Raw genomic sequence first — 18,144 nt, forward strand, 5'->3', positions numbered from 1 at the left:
TATGGGTTGGCTGCCCTCAGCATTTAGTACTTACCTTCTCATTTACTTTGCCTCTCCAGCCATGGGACTTCTGTTCATTTTTGTATGTGGGTACTACATTAATTATGTGCCTTTATGCTTCTCTATATAAAAAACATTAGGGTTGGAAAAATATCCTGGTAAGTATGTGGGTTTACTATACTCTCTGAGGATAGTTTAATTCACTGAGTATATAATGTCATAAACCTACACAGTTTTAAAAAATATTGTGATGAAAAATTTTCTGCATCTTAGGATGAAAATCAACTTCCTAGTACTTTTTTCCCAGTCTGAATCATTAACTATATTTGAAAATGAAATGTCTGCCACACTTCACCTCCGCTTTCAATAATTATTTTGAGATTTTTTTTTACTTGTATATGTGAAACATCATTTTCTATTTCAAAGAAGAAAAAGGTTACATTTCTGGTCAGACTACCTAGTAGTCTCAGGAAAATAGCACCATCTATTCTCTGATTGAAATGATAGTAGTGTTTATTTTAATTATAAAACTTTATTTATTTGCCAGAAACTTTATTTTCTATCCAGGAGAGAATACAGATAGAAAATGGTGCCCTTACAATATCCAACCTCAATGTAACTGACTCTGGAATGTTCCAATGTATAGCAGAAAACAAGCATGGTCTTGTCTACTCCAGTGCTGAGCTCAAGGTAGTAGGTAAGAATTCCTTTATTGGTTTAATATTACTTTTTCCTCCTAAATGCTCCATTGTTGCCAGAATCTAAAATGCTGACATTTTACATTTCATTATACCACCAACAGTATTTACAATATCATTTTTATTATTCATGTTTTCTAATTAGAGAATACACTAGACATCTAGCACCTAGGAGACCAAGACAGAAGCATTAGTACAAAGTTGACTCCAGCCTAACTTACATAGGAACTGCCAGTAGTCCGACTAAACAACTTGAGCTACAGAGTAAGACCCTACCTCTAAATAAATAAATAAATAAATAAATAAATAAATAAATAAATAATAATCCAACCCAACCCAGAATATATGTATTTTCAATGATGTAAAAGGAAAAGCAGCCATAGTGACCAGAATTAACTTCCAAGTTTGAGTTAAACAAAGAGAAAGAAGTTCCTTAGTATCCAATGGACCTCTACCCAGTGACACTATTATAGATTCAGAAATCCTTCTTAAGAATAGTCTTGTGTTTCTCCCTTGATGGTTCCTGAAAGCAAATGACAAAGTTGGAATCACTTATATTTGATTCAGAAACTATATTTGACTTCATGGACCTGGTTTGTAGGTTTAGTTATAGAGCACACGTGAGGCATGATCAACCAAAGATCCACTACTTTAGATTATTGTTTATTTTCATCTTTCTGCAGGATAGGTATAAGAAAAGGAAGAAAATATTTTGTAGAGTGCAGGGCATTCATGCAAAGGACATTGGCCTATCAAAAGTCTGAAAAACAAAATAGTGATTTGACAGCATAGTAGAAATACAGAAGGAAAGGGGGAAGATGAAGAAGAAAGGATTTATTGTCTCAAAAAATTAAGACTGAAAGTTTTGATTTGAAAATAACTTGAGGCAGGATATTACTATCACCATTGTTTCCAGTTTTTATGGAATGCCTTCCAATTCAGTCTCATGGGATAGGCAGGACCATCTTAGTCCCTTAAATGCAAAAATCAATACTATGTCCTTGACCAAATAAACCCTGATTTGTCACTGTCTATCATTGAACTGGTGCAAATGTCTTGAAGATTATGAGGCTTTGACTTATCTAAGCCATTGTCTCTCAGTTTAAGAATATTTTCACTCTGGGGCATACTTTGAAATATTTGCCAGTAACTTAGGGACTAGGAAAAGGATAGGACTCCTATGTGCTCTTAACACCATGATAGGGGCTGCCAAATATTAGACCTTACATCTCTCTCAAGAAATGGTTATGCAGTGCCAAGTACCAGGAAATGTTGAGGAATCCACGGTTAATCTCCATTAGTCTTCACCGTGTATGTGAGTTGCTACCTTGAGACACACCAGAAAAGGGCATCAGATCCCATCACAGATGGTTGTAAGCCACCATGATGTTGCTGGGAATTGAACTTGGGACCTCTGGAAAAGCATTCAGTACTCTTAACTGCTGGGCCATCTTCCCTTGGGTAAGCCAAGAGTCCACTTGATTCTAGCACTTGAGGATTGGAAATGGTTCATGTGTCTCAGAGTGACTGTAAGGATTATCAGTGATCTGCCTCCTAGTATTTGTGGCAGAGAAGTAGCATGCCACAACAAAGAAAAGAGAGGACTGTATATAAATATCAGTCAAAAGACATGTCTCTGTAGAATGAAACTCTAAAGGGTCACAGTCAAATTATTTTTTTTTTAAAAAAAGGATAGATTCCTACCTATTTTGCTGTAGAGATGTTATCTGGAAAAATACAAGTTAAAATGTTCATTAAAATATAAATAGGATGTTTTACTAAAATATTTTTCCACAGGATTTTAATTTATAAGACCCACGTGGAATAACATTTTTTATTTAATTGACTGATAATTACATCATTTCCCTCTCCTATTTCTTTTTTCTACCCCTCGAGGGTAAATCTCCTGTCCCCATTCCTTTAAAGGTTCACAGCCACCTCTTTTTTAACTACTATTGTTACATATACATATTAACAAATTAACATGGATTCTGTCTGTGGAGTCTGTTCAGTGTTTCTAGGACTGACACTCCATATTAGACAACCAGCCATGGGACTTACAGCGGTGAGGACGACTTCTTCCTCTTGGCGGTGGTTAGTTTCTCTTCATGCAGGACTAGGGCCCCATGAAATTCCCATCTATAATTGGAAGTTAACCATTGGTAGAATGTTTTCAGTTTTATGCAAGTAGCTAGGTTGCTGAGATTTCATGAATCCAGCTTCCCTGTTATACCTCTAAGGCACACCCTCAAAGATTCCTTGGTCTACCGGCTCTTAAAATATTTTGGGGTGTGTCTCTCCTTTATGATGTTCCTTGTGCCTTTAGTGCAGTAGTTGAATATGGACATACTCCATCCCATGCTATCACTGTTATAAAATGATGATGTACCAGACAGTAAGTTATTTTCACTGGGATTTATCATAGTATAGAACAGTAGAAGCCAGGTAGGTAGGAGCTGAAGAAATGGCTCATCAATTAAGAGAAGTTGCTGCTTTTGTATAGGAAATTGTTTGCATATGCAGCAGCTACATATGGCAAATGACAAGTACCTACGCTCTAGTTTCAGGATATCCAGATCTCTCCTTTGACGTCTGCAGGCACTGCACACATGTGGTACAATAACATACTTGCAGGCAAAACACTCATACACATAAAATAAAAAAGAATTAAGTCGTATTTTCAAATCAAAATCCCACACTTGGTATTCTTGGTAAATAATCAGGTTTCTAAGCTTTTTACACGAATGTAGTAAAAGGAATAGTAAGTTTCCAGTTAGCATATTATTTTATTTAATGATTCCTTACATCTTACTATGTAGCCTTAAAATTGACATCGCAACTTTACTAGCAAGCTTAATATTTTTTGCACATTATGATATTTAATGTAATAAAACATCATTGAACATTATATCTGTTATGTCCTCTTTTCTCAACATAGATGTTAAATTTAATTATATGAGACTTTTATACACAATCTGAAAAACATTTAGTTCAGAACTCTACCTTCATTCTAGAACCTTTGGTCTGCACCCTCTAAATGGCAGATCTTCACTAGGTGCTGTGCCCAGAGGATCAAGGATCCTCTTGCTGGGGCAAACTTTGCTAAATATACTATGAAAAGTGAATTTCTTTAATGAATGTATGACTGAGTTATTATAAATCTTCACAGTAAATATTAAAAGAATGCCCATGTAAAGCAATAGTCTGAAGATTTAGTATGCAACCACATACCAGAGAACACATTAAATTTTTAGCATTGCATTCTTGCATACAATACATGTCAAATCAAGCCCCAACCTGTTTGGTGCCAAGAAGAATTTATAGATATAATGGACCTTTTAATTTAAAGTAATTGTTTTATGTATCTATTTTTTTATTAAATAAAAAATTCTCTCTCACAGTCTTTCTCTCCCTTCTTCCCTCTCTCCCCTTCCCTCCCTCCCTCCCTTCCTTCCTCCTCCCCTCCCTCCTTTCCTCCCTCCCCATCCTCCCTCTCTGTCTCTCTGTCTCTGTCTGTCTCTCTCTCTCTCTCTCTCTCTCTCTCTCTCTCTCTCTCTCTCTCTCTCTCTCTCTCTCTCTCTCTCTCTCTCTCTCATTCCCCTTCAGCTTCTGCTCCAGATTTTTCAAAGAACCCTATGAAGAAAATGGTTCAGGTGCAGGTGGGCAGCCTGGTGATCTTGGATTGTAAACCCAGAGCCTCTCCAAGGGCACTTTCTTTCTGGAAGAAAGGAGACAGGATTGTGCAGGAGCAGGCGAGGTATTCAGTTCTAACACACTGGCTTGCTTTCTTCTTCCTTCCTGTGGTGATCAGTAGCAGCAAACAGTAGAATGTATGGTATTTACAAATTAGAACATTGATGGCTTTGCTTTTAATTTTTTATTACACTGTTAATCACTTTCACAGCTGATAAACCTTTGCTTTACATAAAATGTTTTTCTGTGGTAAAACTATTCCTCTGTGGGCCTCTGGGGACAATCAACCAGAATGATGACAGAATGTGAGCCTCTGATGTGAGACCTCATCTCAAGACAAAAGAGAAGATGATAAGGTGACCAAGTGTAGGAAAGAGCTGCACTCATTGTTGTCTTCCACGTTCGTATATTTTAGCTGTTCCTGAATTTAATTTAAGCTCACATTTCCCTTGTTTTCTCATTATTACACTGGAATGAAGGTACAGAAAGAATCTTAATTAAATGCCAGATTCTGAACCTGTTCTGACTGGGTTCATGACTTCATTAGGCATTTAACTGGCTTCATGAAATGTTGCTGCATTTCTGTGTTTTTATTCGTTAAGGGGATAATGGCAACAGTTATTGCTTCATGTTGAGAAGTTTGTTATGGAGATGAAATGCATAAATATTCATAAACCATGCTGATCAATACCCACCAGAGAGTAAGTGTGTATGGTGACTACTATTACTATTGACTGGATGCTTATTTCTTGCTATATATTGTGCTCAAAGGTTGTGATAGTTGAGTAATAGCCCCATAAGGCTCACATCTTTGCCCTAGAAACCCGTGACTTTGTTGTGTTAAGCAAAGTATTAGTTGCATTAATATGACTGTATTATGACAACAGCAGCTTAAGTAAATAGGAGTTTGTTGTGTCCCACAGTTTGAGGTTTGAGAGTACAATCTATCATGGAGAGGACAGCAGGGTAGCCAAGTAGTTTTCATATCTTGTTCACAGTCAGAGAGAATCCTCAACTTCTTTTCTGCTGTTTGAAAGCTTTAAGTTCCCACCCCAAGGAATAGTATTGCTCACTGTTACAATGGTTTTCCTATCTCAACTCAATCTAGAAACTCCCTTAAAGGCATGGCCAGAAATTAATCCTCACAAATAAATCACAAGCAAAAGTTATCATCACAAAGAAACAAACAAAATTAAATTAAATTTGAAATTAAGGTTGTCTGTCCATTTTTTATTCATTGATTGATCCATTTCTTTTTATATGACTATTTGCAATTGGGGGGGTGGGGGAAAGAGAGAGAATATGCCACTCTACTTATGTGGAAATCCAAGGGCTTGTGGCAATCAGTTCTCCCCTTTCTCCATGCAAGCTCTGGTGACTAAACTCATATTGCCAAACTTGGTGGCAGTAATATTTATTCACTGAGCCTTATCATCAGCCCCGATATGTCAATTTTAAAATGAAGAGATTATACTAAAGAATTAACCCAGGTAGAATCAAACAAATCACTGGGGCTTTTGAAATTAAATTAAAGAGGGAAAGTAAATCAAAGAGAATGGCTAGAGAGATAATTATCTGGGGAGCAGGTAAGATCCAAAGCAGAGATGGACCTTAGAGTGGGGTAATACTTTGAAAACAGGAAGAGGCAACAGACAGGTATTCCCTGTCCATCACGCCGGGGGTCAGTGTTCCACCCCTGACATCTGATTGAACCCAAATAATTCTAGAGTCTTTAGAAAGAATGCAAATTTGTCACCTTCTTACTGTGATTTTAGCCAATGGGCCCTAGGATGGAATATTAGATGGGGGGGGGGTGTTATGTTTCTGGTGATTGATTACAGCAGAAATCTGAATGCATAGACAAAGCTGTATCTGCTTTTGAACTTGCTATCAGCTAATGAGTAATCAAACCTTTGAGCAGAATCACTAAGATTTTTTAGTACCAGCTTTTGTACAGGAGTCTAGTATCTTTGAGGTTATCTCAGGATTTTCCAATCACAGAATTACAAGCATTATTTGGGAAAAGAGAGGGCATTGCACAAAATATAAAATCTTCTTCCATGGTCCATGGATTTCCTTTACTTAAAACAAATTCTTACTGCAGAGAAACAGCTTTTAGATTACAGGCTTAGAGGTAATTTCATAAGAGTTGGTAAATCCACCCAAGCTGCAATTGTTTCCTTATGTAACATGTAACATCTTTATTAAAACACGACTTCAAATGAACAACAATAACTCCCAAGTGGGTGTCTCCAACACAACCCAGCCACACAGGTCAAACAGAAAGAAGATGTGATTGACATACTTGGTGTTTATATTTATAAACAAGCTTAATCCCTTTGTTAGTGTGGACTACATTGAAAGTTAAGACCTCCAATGTGACTATGTAAGTCATGGCCTCCTATGCAACTACCTAAATCATTTTGACTGTGTGCACGAATCGTGCAGTGATTATTTTCCAAGGGCTTCAGTTCTTTGTTTAACAGCAAACCCACTTGTCCTCACAGCAGTACACATCCTATACAGAGGTCCATAATCTTAAATTTAAGTGGGTATAAAAAAAAAAGATTAAGAGATTTAGCCCTAGGTACCCTAGGAGTGATTTAGCATGCACATTACACTAGGATGGATTTGAAAAGAATATATGTTTAGAAGGTGAAGGAATTTGCAGTTTTCTTGCTTTCTAGTTTAAAAACTTGTAAACATTAGTTTTTTTCACTTATTAAAAATGATATTAGCTGTATGCCTTATCTACTTGCAAAGATAAAAATATACATTATATTTGGAGATATGTAAAATAGTAAGATTAAGTTTATATTACATGTAAAGTATTAAAAGATGGCATGATGGAAAACAGTCCTAAGTTTCTGTGTCTTGGTTGAGTGATCACTCCTTGGTTGGACTTTCTAAAGAGAGACCTTCCAGGCTAGGTTCATTATATCAAGAACAGGCCATTGGCTTCATACCCCACCCATGCACCAGTGAATCTAGAGGACTACTTAGGCATCAGCTGGCCACTGTCAGTTCAGTGAAGAGCAATGAGGGAGGTTCTCTCTCTCTCTCTCTCTCTCTCTCTCTCTCTCTCTATATATATATATATATATATATATATATATATATATATATATATATATATATATATAGATCAGTTTTCTATGAGTGTAGTATTCTGTTAGTATTCTGGATCCTTCATCGTGTATTCTGTATGTCTCTTATTTCTCCTGTGGATAATAAGGAAGCTTTCAGATAGGAAGATAAAGCTAAAAATAAGAAACTGAAATAAGGAGAGACAGTGAATTATGCCATTGTGTGTCCCAAGTAATGGTTTGGATTTGGGTTTTATGTCTTTAGACAGTACAAATTCCACTGTGCTTGTGTGCTGAGGGAGCAGGATGCTCAGAACAAGTAGGACAGAGTTGTGGGCTTGAATCTTGTCCAGGTTCATTTAAAATCAGTGTAGGCTGCTGTCCTTATCTTGGCAATGTAAGGTCCATATCTTTCCTTTGTGACTGGGTCTGCAGCTTTCAGCCAGAATTTGGAAGCCCTTTAAGTGGAAGATACATTGGGGTTGTGCAACCATGGGCTGTTCCAACATAGAAGCTACAGATTCAGATCTCATTTGCGTACATATAAATTGGAGGTTGTATATGAACCTAGAAAAGATAACATTTTTAGGGTGACATTTCTAGTTTAGTATTTATGATGAGATTTGGCACTAATTTGTTTACCTCCAATCTACCATAGGGCTTCTGGCAGCAAATGTACTTACTTAGTCTTTGTTTGTTTAGTTACTTACTTTTAGGTTCTAGAAAGCAGATGTGTAAATTGAATTATGCACAATAGTAAAGATCTGTATCACTAAGGAACATTGCAGCCAACAAATACATTTCTAATAAGCAAACAATTTTTAATTAAAATTTCATTCAAAACCTAAATTAGATTTTTAAGATAAGATTATGAATTTTATTAATTATATAGTGATAAATGTGACTGTAAGTCATATGTTATATTTCTATAATTCTATCTACCCAGTTTGTCAGTTTTGGTAAATCAATACATGGCCTTAGAATTATTAATAAAATTTGAAAAATGAGTCAAAGTTTCTGAGACCCCTAAACTAGTGAGTCATGAGGTTTGTTGCTTTTGAATCTGAGAAATATTTCAAGCTAAAAATAAACATAGGTTTTTACTGAACAGATGCCTAAGAAAGACTGATTCAAATAGACAATGGTGCTTTCAATGTGAATCGCAAGTACTGCGCTCTTTAGATCAAGTGTTGTATATACATCTGAAAACACTTTGAGTCCTGTATACGTTTTACACATGAGTTATGTGCTTTATATGAGAAAACTACTTGCTATTATTTATTGCTTTTTATTGGCCAGAAAGGTGATAGAATAGTTACATCCAAACTCCACTGGGAATGTATAGGCTATTCAAAGATTCCCTGAAAAGGTCCCAGCTCCACATGTGGATAAAGTTTACAGAAAATCTATAGCAAGCCTTAAACTATAACACTGGGATTACTAGAGAATTAAGTTCCAAAAAGAGACAGTGACCTGCAAACTGTCTGGTGTCTGGCAAAGCTGGTATTGTTTGAGCCTGTTCCACATGCTGTAACAGCATCCATAGACTTGGAAATTTCTAAATAATAACAACTTCTCTGTGTTCTGAGAATTACATGGCATTAAGTTTAAGGTGGCATAAAGTACATGCAGAGCTATACTGTACTCCTTAAATGATGCCTTTAAGCAGCTCCCTTCAACTTTTTGCCAAAGGGTATTAATTTCATTTGTATCACTAACTTTATTCTTCCCCCAGAGGGCCTATGTCTTACTACTACTATAATGGGGTTTCTATTTTACTGGAGTTATGGAGTAACTGGACGTGTAAAATGACAGGATAGGAGAAATGTGAATGAATTATGAAGGTATGTCTCAGCCTCAAATGCATTCATATTACATACCAGTTTGAGGAGCTTGGGGTTTATTCATGATCACTGGAAAGCAGTATAATAAAACAAAATGTCAGGATTAAAAGAAGACCAACAGTAGCAGCTAGTGGACTGAAGAAGTGAGGACTGAAGGTGTGAGTCAGTTATTAATCCACCAATCTAAGAAAGAAAAAAGTATATCATAGCTATACAAATAGCAGTGGGGGTACAAAGAAGGCTAGAGGAGTTTGTAAAAGCTAAATTTGACAGCAGTTGATTGGAATTTTGACTGGATGAGAGTATGGATACTAGAGATAAGTCCTAGATTTCTGGTGAAGGCATCATGGATCACAGGAAACCCAGCCAATGAGGCAGAGAACCTTTATAGAAAAGGTAGAGGTGGGAAAAATATGCTGAGATTTGTTAAATTTAAATAGCTTTCAACTAGATAGATAGATAGATAGATAGATAGATAGATAGATAGATATATGATAGGTGCATGCATATATAGATAAAAAGATCATAGCAGTAGATGAATAGATTAGATGTAGATGGATGTGTATAAAATAAATGATAGATATTATGGAAGAAGAGTTGGTAAACAGAGTAACAGATTATATATAGTGAGAATGTATGTAGATGGGTTAAATATAGGTATTAATAGATAGCTACAAAGATAGGTAGATAGGTGAATAGATGTATACTAGTTAGAGAAAGATTTCATACAGATAAAGAGCATGGGGAGATAGATTAGAGATGACAAATACATTATCCAAACATAGGTTAATAAGTAAATAATAGGTATGTAGACAATTAAAGAAGATAGAATGGGAGATAATGGATGGAAGTATAAACAGTATCAATATAAAGTTGGAACTTTACATTGAAAGACCTGGGAAATTTTTGACATCTTTATTAAGTTAGACTGAATGGCTTTGCTGGGGCAATGGACATAATCATCTCTGACAGTAGATATTATTAAGGAGAAGTGGACATGTATTATACTCTGAAGCTCATGGACACCATAATTAAAAGTAGAAAAGCCTATTTACATAATATCATCTCAGTCTTGATGTATTATGTAAAGGTCAGCTTATTTACCTTGTAACAAACAATTTCAGACCTCAAAATTACAAACACTAAATAGTAAGTGAAGACATTTTTCTTTTACTATTTTTAACTGTATAAACCTAAAAGAAACCATTTGCTAAAATAAGAGAAATGACCTCTGCCTTTTATCAAAATACAACATTTTACCAGGTGGCAATGTGTCACTGTTATCCTACTTACTGGCTCACTTAAAGTCATGAGTTTTCAAGGGAGACAAGTTATATTGATTCTTTTTTCTCCTTTAAGCAAAGTAAAATAAAAAACCAATGGTGAGAATATGAAGAGGTATGCTTTATGAGAAAAATAACCAGTTAGCATGCTTAAAATAATATGTGGCTTTTTTCCTTATTACTTAGTGGTACTTAAAAGGTATTGGACAATTATTTTTAAAATTAGGCATTTTATGTGAATGCCATTGCTTTCAATATTAAATGTTTAATTGAAATAGCCTCAGTTGAAAAGAAAGTCCAGGAATGGCCCATTACTCCTAATTAAACACATTAAAATCATGCCAGATACCATATGCAGCATTTAATACTATAGAAAAGGAACTGCTTTTTAGAGAAAGAAATAGTGACGATATATCATTGATATGAATAACCACAATGTAGACAGTTTTTAAAAACCATTTTAGTCAATTCATAATGCATCTTTTGTACATAGAAACTGCCCTTATAATTTAGTGGGCCTTATATACTTCATAACTTCATAAAGATGACATCTCTAGAGATGTGTCTTTTGAGGAGACTGAAAGAATTTACTATTGCCATCAATTGGGAAGTGTGATTTAGGGCTCAGGGGCTACTTAGTGGAAAGGAAAGTATAACTGCTTACAATGAATAATACTTACATAACTGTTCATTTGATAGAACTCATAGGACTGAATCTCAAAAGAGATTGAATTACATTCATATAAACTATACTTTTAAATAAAATCTATATGTAATTTCTCCTTTATTTAATTTTACCTTCATGACTAGTACCAACTAGTTTGAAAGCATGTACTTTATGCTCATTGTAACTAGTGAGATTTTAATGTATACTATCAAACCTTTAAAAAAATCAAGTACTGACAAAAATGTACTCATATACTTTTATGCAAAAATGCTTTTAAAATCTGTAAATTTATCTTTGTTTTTTTAAAATAAAGTTGTTCAATTTAAAAAAAAAAAAGAAACCCCAAATAGATGCTTCCCAGTGGTCAAATCCAATAACTGAATGAAGACACTGACAGGTACAGTGTAAACACTTGTCAGGACCTAAGTTGTGTTGTCAAAGTGCAGGCCATTTCTGGCAGCCACAGCCTCCCATGACGATATGACTATGAATGTCATCACTCCATAGATAGTGTGTGGTCAGGCTACATTTGCCCTGGCCTAGAAGAAAGATACCTTCTTTCTCTATGTCCTACATATTTCGTCATGTCTCTTGTCTTCTAACTGGTAACTATTACACTTCTTTTCTCTTTACACTGTGAAAACTAAACAAAGGTTTCTCTTTGCGTCTTCAAGCCTTCCATGGCTCCCCTGTACCTTAAAGCCCAGAAGCTGGCTCCCTCCCTCCCTCCCTCCCTCCCTCCCTTCTTCCCTCCCTCCAGTTCTCCTTCTTTCCTTCCCTCCCTCCCTCCCTCCCTCCCTCCCTCCCTCCCTCCCTTCCTCCCTCCCTCCCTCCCTCCCTTCCTCTATCTCTGTCTCCTTGTCATCCACCCATTCATGAGCAGCATTTAAGGCAGGAACTCAGTAAATGTAATTGATCTGCCCTCTGCTCACCACTAGGATCTCAGAGAAGCATTTGCCTTCTATGTTTTAACTCAAAGTCAATTTTTTAACTGTCTACCTTTGAAGAGCAAAAGGAATTTTTCCCTTAATGTCTGAGGTGCTGACACTTTAAGGAACTGATTACTAGCTGATGAGTGATTGCTGTCCCTGCCAACTGCTGGGAAGGAAGGTACTCTATGTTGTCCTCTAACTTACTACATCTTTATCTTTTGCTTGGGTGCGTGGAAGACATTAGAATGAGTGTGAAACCTCAAGAGCTTTCATATAGAAAAACTAAGACATCAACTGTAGGGTTGTTGGCCTGCATCTGCTACACCACTGGGCACAGCTGCTTGGGAAGACAGAATGCTGGGAGTTTGCCTGCTTATCCCACACTGCCATAGAGGCATGTGCTGGACTGTAAAGGAGTGTCAAGACATGGTAGGAAAGCTCAGTCTTAGACTTGGGAAAGCTGGAGCTGGCCCAGGGGTCCCCGGGCCTTGGACAAGGGTTTCTCAGACTCTTAGACATCCAGGCACCCCTGGGAGCCACAGAGTAGCAGAGATTAAAGATGATGGTCATTGGCCTTGGGCTAGCACATAGCCTGGGACGGGTGGGAAGGAAACTCTGGTTTGTCTCAAGGGGTGGGGGGCCTGATTGTCCTTAGCTTGGAAATGGCAGGCTTGGTGGTAGTTTTTGCTGGAAGAGCAGAAAGGCCTTCTATGAGAGATTAGGTTGTGACTCTGTAGGCAAAGGCCTTCTTCATGACTGCCCATGGCTGATCTTGGTAAAAAAAAAAAAAAAAAAAAAAAAAAAAAAAAAAAAACATAAACAAAAACATGTTTCCGAACAGTTTATTTTCATGATGGAAAATGAATCTGAAAACCATACCTCACTTCTCAGAATGGGCCTGAGACTAAATACATTTTGTAGGGAGGAATGTCTGAAAAGGTATCTGAGAGTCACCTAAGCCTCAGGTATGTGCTACCAACTTTCCAGGTCTCAACATACTTTATGTTCCCAAAACTTCCTGGGATGGTTTTATGACCTACAATCAACTATAGTGAGACTGAGTATATGATTAGTATGATAATATAATTTATTCTACAAAAAAGCATTTTCCGGGTAACAGGTCACTTCTGTGAAATCTTAGACAGTCAACACAAATGTGGACAGTCTGAAGACACTTGACCCTGGTCCTCTGCCCAAAAAGCAGGTGGTTTTAAGCATAGCAACCTGTGAAGCACAAAGAGGTTAGGAGAATGTCTCCTCCCCTGGGATTAGGAGATAGCTTCAGAAAGCAGGTGGTTCACAAGGGAAATCTGAACTGGAGCAAAGCAAATGAGTAGGAAAAATACCATCTGAACAGAGGGGTTACATCAATAAAAAGCTGGACTAATTGTCTGTATATTTATTACATGGCAAAGCTCATATTCAATCCCCCAAACAAGCCATCTTTACCTGAGTTATTCACAGATTCTGAATTATCCATCTCTGTCCAAGGGGAGCAACATTAATCTACCTTGAATTTCTTAGAGAAGATTGACCATCATGGGTTGAGAGTCAGAGAACTGAGAAATCTCTCCTTGTGTGCTCTCTGTTCTCAGAACAGACTTTCTATGGCCCCTCGATTTCTGCTGAAAAAAGAAGGAGCATATATTTTTCTCATATTCCAGCTACCTCTGAGAAGATTTATGAGTAAAAGTAGTCAACATGGCATGATCCAAGATCTTGGTTTGCAGTGGTGTTTACAGAAAGCCATCAAAACCATAGCCTTTCTACCACTCTATATGAAAGCCATCTCGGCAAGTCACAAAAGAACTTGAGTTCCTTTTGTATGTTTATAGCACTCAGACAAGTTATTTGTGGCCGATTGCCAAGCACTATGCTGCCGGTTCTTCATATTGTTTACCACATGAAAAGAAGTTAAATACAACGTTTATCTCCTTCCATGAAAACATGAATCAGATCTCAGTCTGCCACTTACCCACCAAGGGACACTTTGCAGGGCTCCTGAGTCTTGACTTCATATTATATAAACCAGGAACAAGACTCCTCTTATAATTCTACCCTTCATTAATCTGTTGGGTCACATTTATTAGACTTTTTTTGGAAGGGATGAGTTGAAAAAAATGTATTTGAATATGTTATTTATTAACCTGCCTTTATCAATTTTTTCAATATGGACCTTGTTTATGTTATAAGACACTAGTCACAATTATAAAAGAAATGTATATAAGGCATTATAGTTGCTCATGCATGTGTTACAGAAAATGTAACTAAAAAAATGGCTAGAAAAGGAATATAATGACTTATTTCTCAGTATTATTTAAATGTGTGAAGGGTAAAAAATTTAAGTCAAAGAAGAATAAAAAGCAAACCTTTCTTTTTGGAATGATGAATTGACTTTTTTGTAATGTAAACCTTAAGGAAACAAATTCCATAAAAGCATTATTTTAAAGAAATTGCTGACGAGCGGTCTATCAAATTGCATCCGTTAAATTTTGTGATGACTATGAGATTGTTAAATCCATATTTCAAATTAGATTTTATGGATTATGAAAGCTAGGGGCAACTTAAGAAATCTTTTGTCAGCTTTATGATTCCAGCAATGAAAAGCTAATCCATGAATCTCAAAGTTCAGACAATCAGAATCCTCTTCAAGTCAACATATTGCCAAAGCTAGATCAATTAACTAAGCTTTGTGCCCAATTAAATGACTTGCTGATTCACAGTTTCTATTTTCATATAATTTTTTTGCTTTGTAGAATTCCCAACTAAACCCCCAACCTCTCAAATGTGCTTATACACAGCTCAGACAATGTTCTGTATCCCTGCTCACACACATATTTCAAAGAAAGAACATGTTTTATACAGCTGTATGAAAGGGCACTTTGGTTTTCTTCTACTAACATGTTTAAGGTTGGAAAAGGAGATGTTTTATCTTAAATTTATCTTGATTGTCTAACAGTTACAGTGGAGTACAAATGGATATATGATTGCCTTTTGAATGATTTTTATGGTTTTTTTTTCAGGAGAAGTAAATTAATGTTTATGCTCCTACTAAGTGCATATGGAGGTTAGATGTCAGCTTATAGAAATCAATTTCTCCTCCAACTATAGCAGTACATCTAGAGCAGAAAAAGTCACCTTGCATCGGGAAAATATAAAGGGTAGAGTTCATAGTCTCTTGAAAGCATGCACTTACCAGAAAGACACTCCCCTGTACAAGACTCACATCTTAAAGTTTCCACCACTTGTCAACATCACCATAGAGGACCACACCAATAACACTTAGTTTTTTAAGTGACCTCAGGATCCAATCTGTAGGAGCTCTAGGGCACAAGTGTAGTTTATTGGTTACTAAAGTTCAGAGGAAGCAGAGTTAGATTTTCTTTCTTCTTTGTGCCCTTTGTGTGATGTGTTTGTTTCCTTTTAGTTTTTTTTCACTAGTTTTTGCCTTGTTCATATATAGTTGACAAATTATATATGTCTAGGATATGTAAGGCAAAGTTTTTATGTATGTTTCCATTTGTAAATGCTACAGTCTAATTAATCAGTATGTCTACTGCCTACCTAAGAAAAAATGATTTATGCACACGGTAAACATACTTAATATCAACTTTCTTGGCATGTTTTAGGAATATAAATATGAACCATAACCCCCATGTCATTCACTGATGGATTCAGCTTATTTATTGTGCCAAATTGGACTACTATGTTCAACATCTCTTTGGCCTATTCTGTAACCCTGAACAATGGCTTTCCTACCCCTGTCTTGTCATACTGAAAAAAATCATATATGTGACATTATCAGTATTTTGCTTTCACCTCCTCTGTCATTTTACTTAGTATAATATTTTAATTTTATCTATAGGACTATAAATGAGAGAGGGTTTTATCACTTTTGTAAGGCAGATGGCTAGTTCATTCAATGAATTGACCACACTCTCTTTTTAACTTATTTATAAACCTAATTGTGTGTGTCTGCCTGTGTGCCTGTATGCCACCCCCATGTGTGTGTGTGTGTGTGCGTGTGTGTGTGTGTGTATGTGCCTGAAAGTTAAGTGTATCACATCTATTATAATTGTGAAGGAGCCTACAGAGATCAGATAAGAAATAAAATCCCCTGGTACTAGATATATGGGAGGGTTAGGGTGTTTTAAGATACCATGTTGGTGCTGGATACTGAACCATTGTTCTTTGAAAAAGACAGTAAACACTTTTAACTTACTATGCCCTTTACTGCCGAGCCATCTTTCCATCCCTGGCCACTCACTGAAAAGTCTCTGAACTTCCAGAGAAGCCTGTGCAATGGGAAAATGCACTGTACTCACCTTTGTGAAATGCTTTCTTTAACTGTCATGTGCCTTGTTGTGTGCGAGGCCTGAGGATATAGCACAAAGAAGAAACATGTCTCTTCTACACAGAACTTTTACAAGGCTGAGATGAAATATGAATAAGTTTAAAAAACTAAGTCTGGAGTTTAAAAAAAAATGTCTTTCAGGAGAAATATTCAATAGAACGGAGGCCTTGAAGTAGAAAAGAGGTTGGATTGTGAAGAATCAAGGGTAAGGCTTGTGTAACAAAGGGTTACATATTCAAGGAGAGAATCATAAAACAGGAAACCTGGAGCATGAAGTCCAAAAAGGGGAATCTTTGTAAGTCATGAAAAGATATTGAGCTTCAAAAATGTAAGACACTTGATTTGGGCAGGAATGGCAATGCGGCTGTGGATTTTAGAGAATGTGGAGTGGGGGAAGAAAGGAAGCAGTGAGTCTGATTGGAGACAAACAAACTTTGGTCATCAGAGTAAGAGTTACAGGAAGCTTGGGGTGGGGCAAAGTACCAGAAGTTGAAAAAAGAATATTGTGTATTATGCATGCACAGTTTGATGGATGTGAAACCCTGATGTAAATTGTCATACATACTGATTATATTTTAGGGTTGGTTATGCATGAATTTTATGAATATGGATATGGATATTAGATTGCAAATTTTTTAAGCACGGGCTCTAATTCTTACTCACATTTCTATTTCTCAAAACATGCAGTGCATTGTAAGCATTCAACAAATATTTGTTGAAGTTAATTCTATTCTTTCTTGGATGGCTTCCCATATCTTAAAAGAACCTATAATTCATCATCTAATTGATGGTAACTATTTCTTGGGAATGCACAAATTTGATTTTATGCGTTTCTATTTTATTTCGCCTGTTTAAAATATGAACAGTGCTGGATTGAGTATATTTTCCTCCCTCTCTACCTTTACATGGAGAAAGGGTGCATCAACAAGCAGGTGAACATGTGGTCAGTCACTCACTCCAGGAAATGGTTATGTGGATACTGTTGTTACCCCACATTTATAAATGGAAACAAATATGGAGGTAGTAATAATTTCCATCTCCCATATTCAGATACATAAAATTATTCATAATTTACAGTGTTGCTCCTGAGTTAGTTAACCAAGGCACATTTCTCAGTACTGAGCATGTTCAACTAAAACAAACAAACAAAAACAAACAAAACCCCTCCTGCTTTATGAACTGTTTCCTGCTGTGTTAGCTAACTTGCACATTTTCCAGTGCTAGTCTAGTGAGAAATTCATTACTGATGCTGTTTTTGTTGTAAGCAGATGTTTAAAGGTATTTTTAATACCTTTTTATATCTAGAATCCTGTGGGGGGAGGAATACATGATTGAGATAAAATGTAAAATTTTATTACATTTTGAAATTTTTTTTTTTTATTTTCTAACTCACTTTTACAGGCATTGTATGTGAGGGGGTGTGTATATCCTATACATATGCCTTCAAATGCCACTGAGGTCACAGAACACCTTCCAGTGATCAGTTCTCTTTTATAAACACTGGGAATCAAACTGAAACCTTCTTGTCAATTTTTTTCTACCTTGTTAAATTTAAAACTTTTAAACAAAGAAATAACTTTAATATAA

The 18,144-nt window shown here is 36.2% G+C and overlaps 1 protein-coding gene across 1 annotated transcript in view; it reads left to right on the plus strand.

The window, feature by feature from the left end:
• Positions 1-18,144, plus strand: part of CNTN3 (contactin 3) — a gene marked incomplete at both ends in the record, with an annotated part of 265,155 nt that overhangs the window by 171,362 nt on the left and 75,649 nt on the right. The window contains 2 exons of the mRNA XM_080913822.1: positions 568-697; positions 4,305-4,455. Coding sequence (XP_080769948.1) covers positions 568-697; positions 4,305-4,455 — 281 coding nt within the window. The remainder of the gene's footprint in view (positions 1-567; positions 698-4,304; positions 4,456-18,144) is intronic.

This window comes from Micromys minutus (genome assembly GCF_963924665.1).
Source record: "Micromys minutus genome assembly, chromosome: 3".
In the NCBI taxonomy this organism is placed as follows: domain Eukaryota; kingdom Metazoa; phylum Chordata; class Mammalia; order Rodentia; family Muridae; genus Micromys; species Micromys minutus.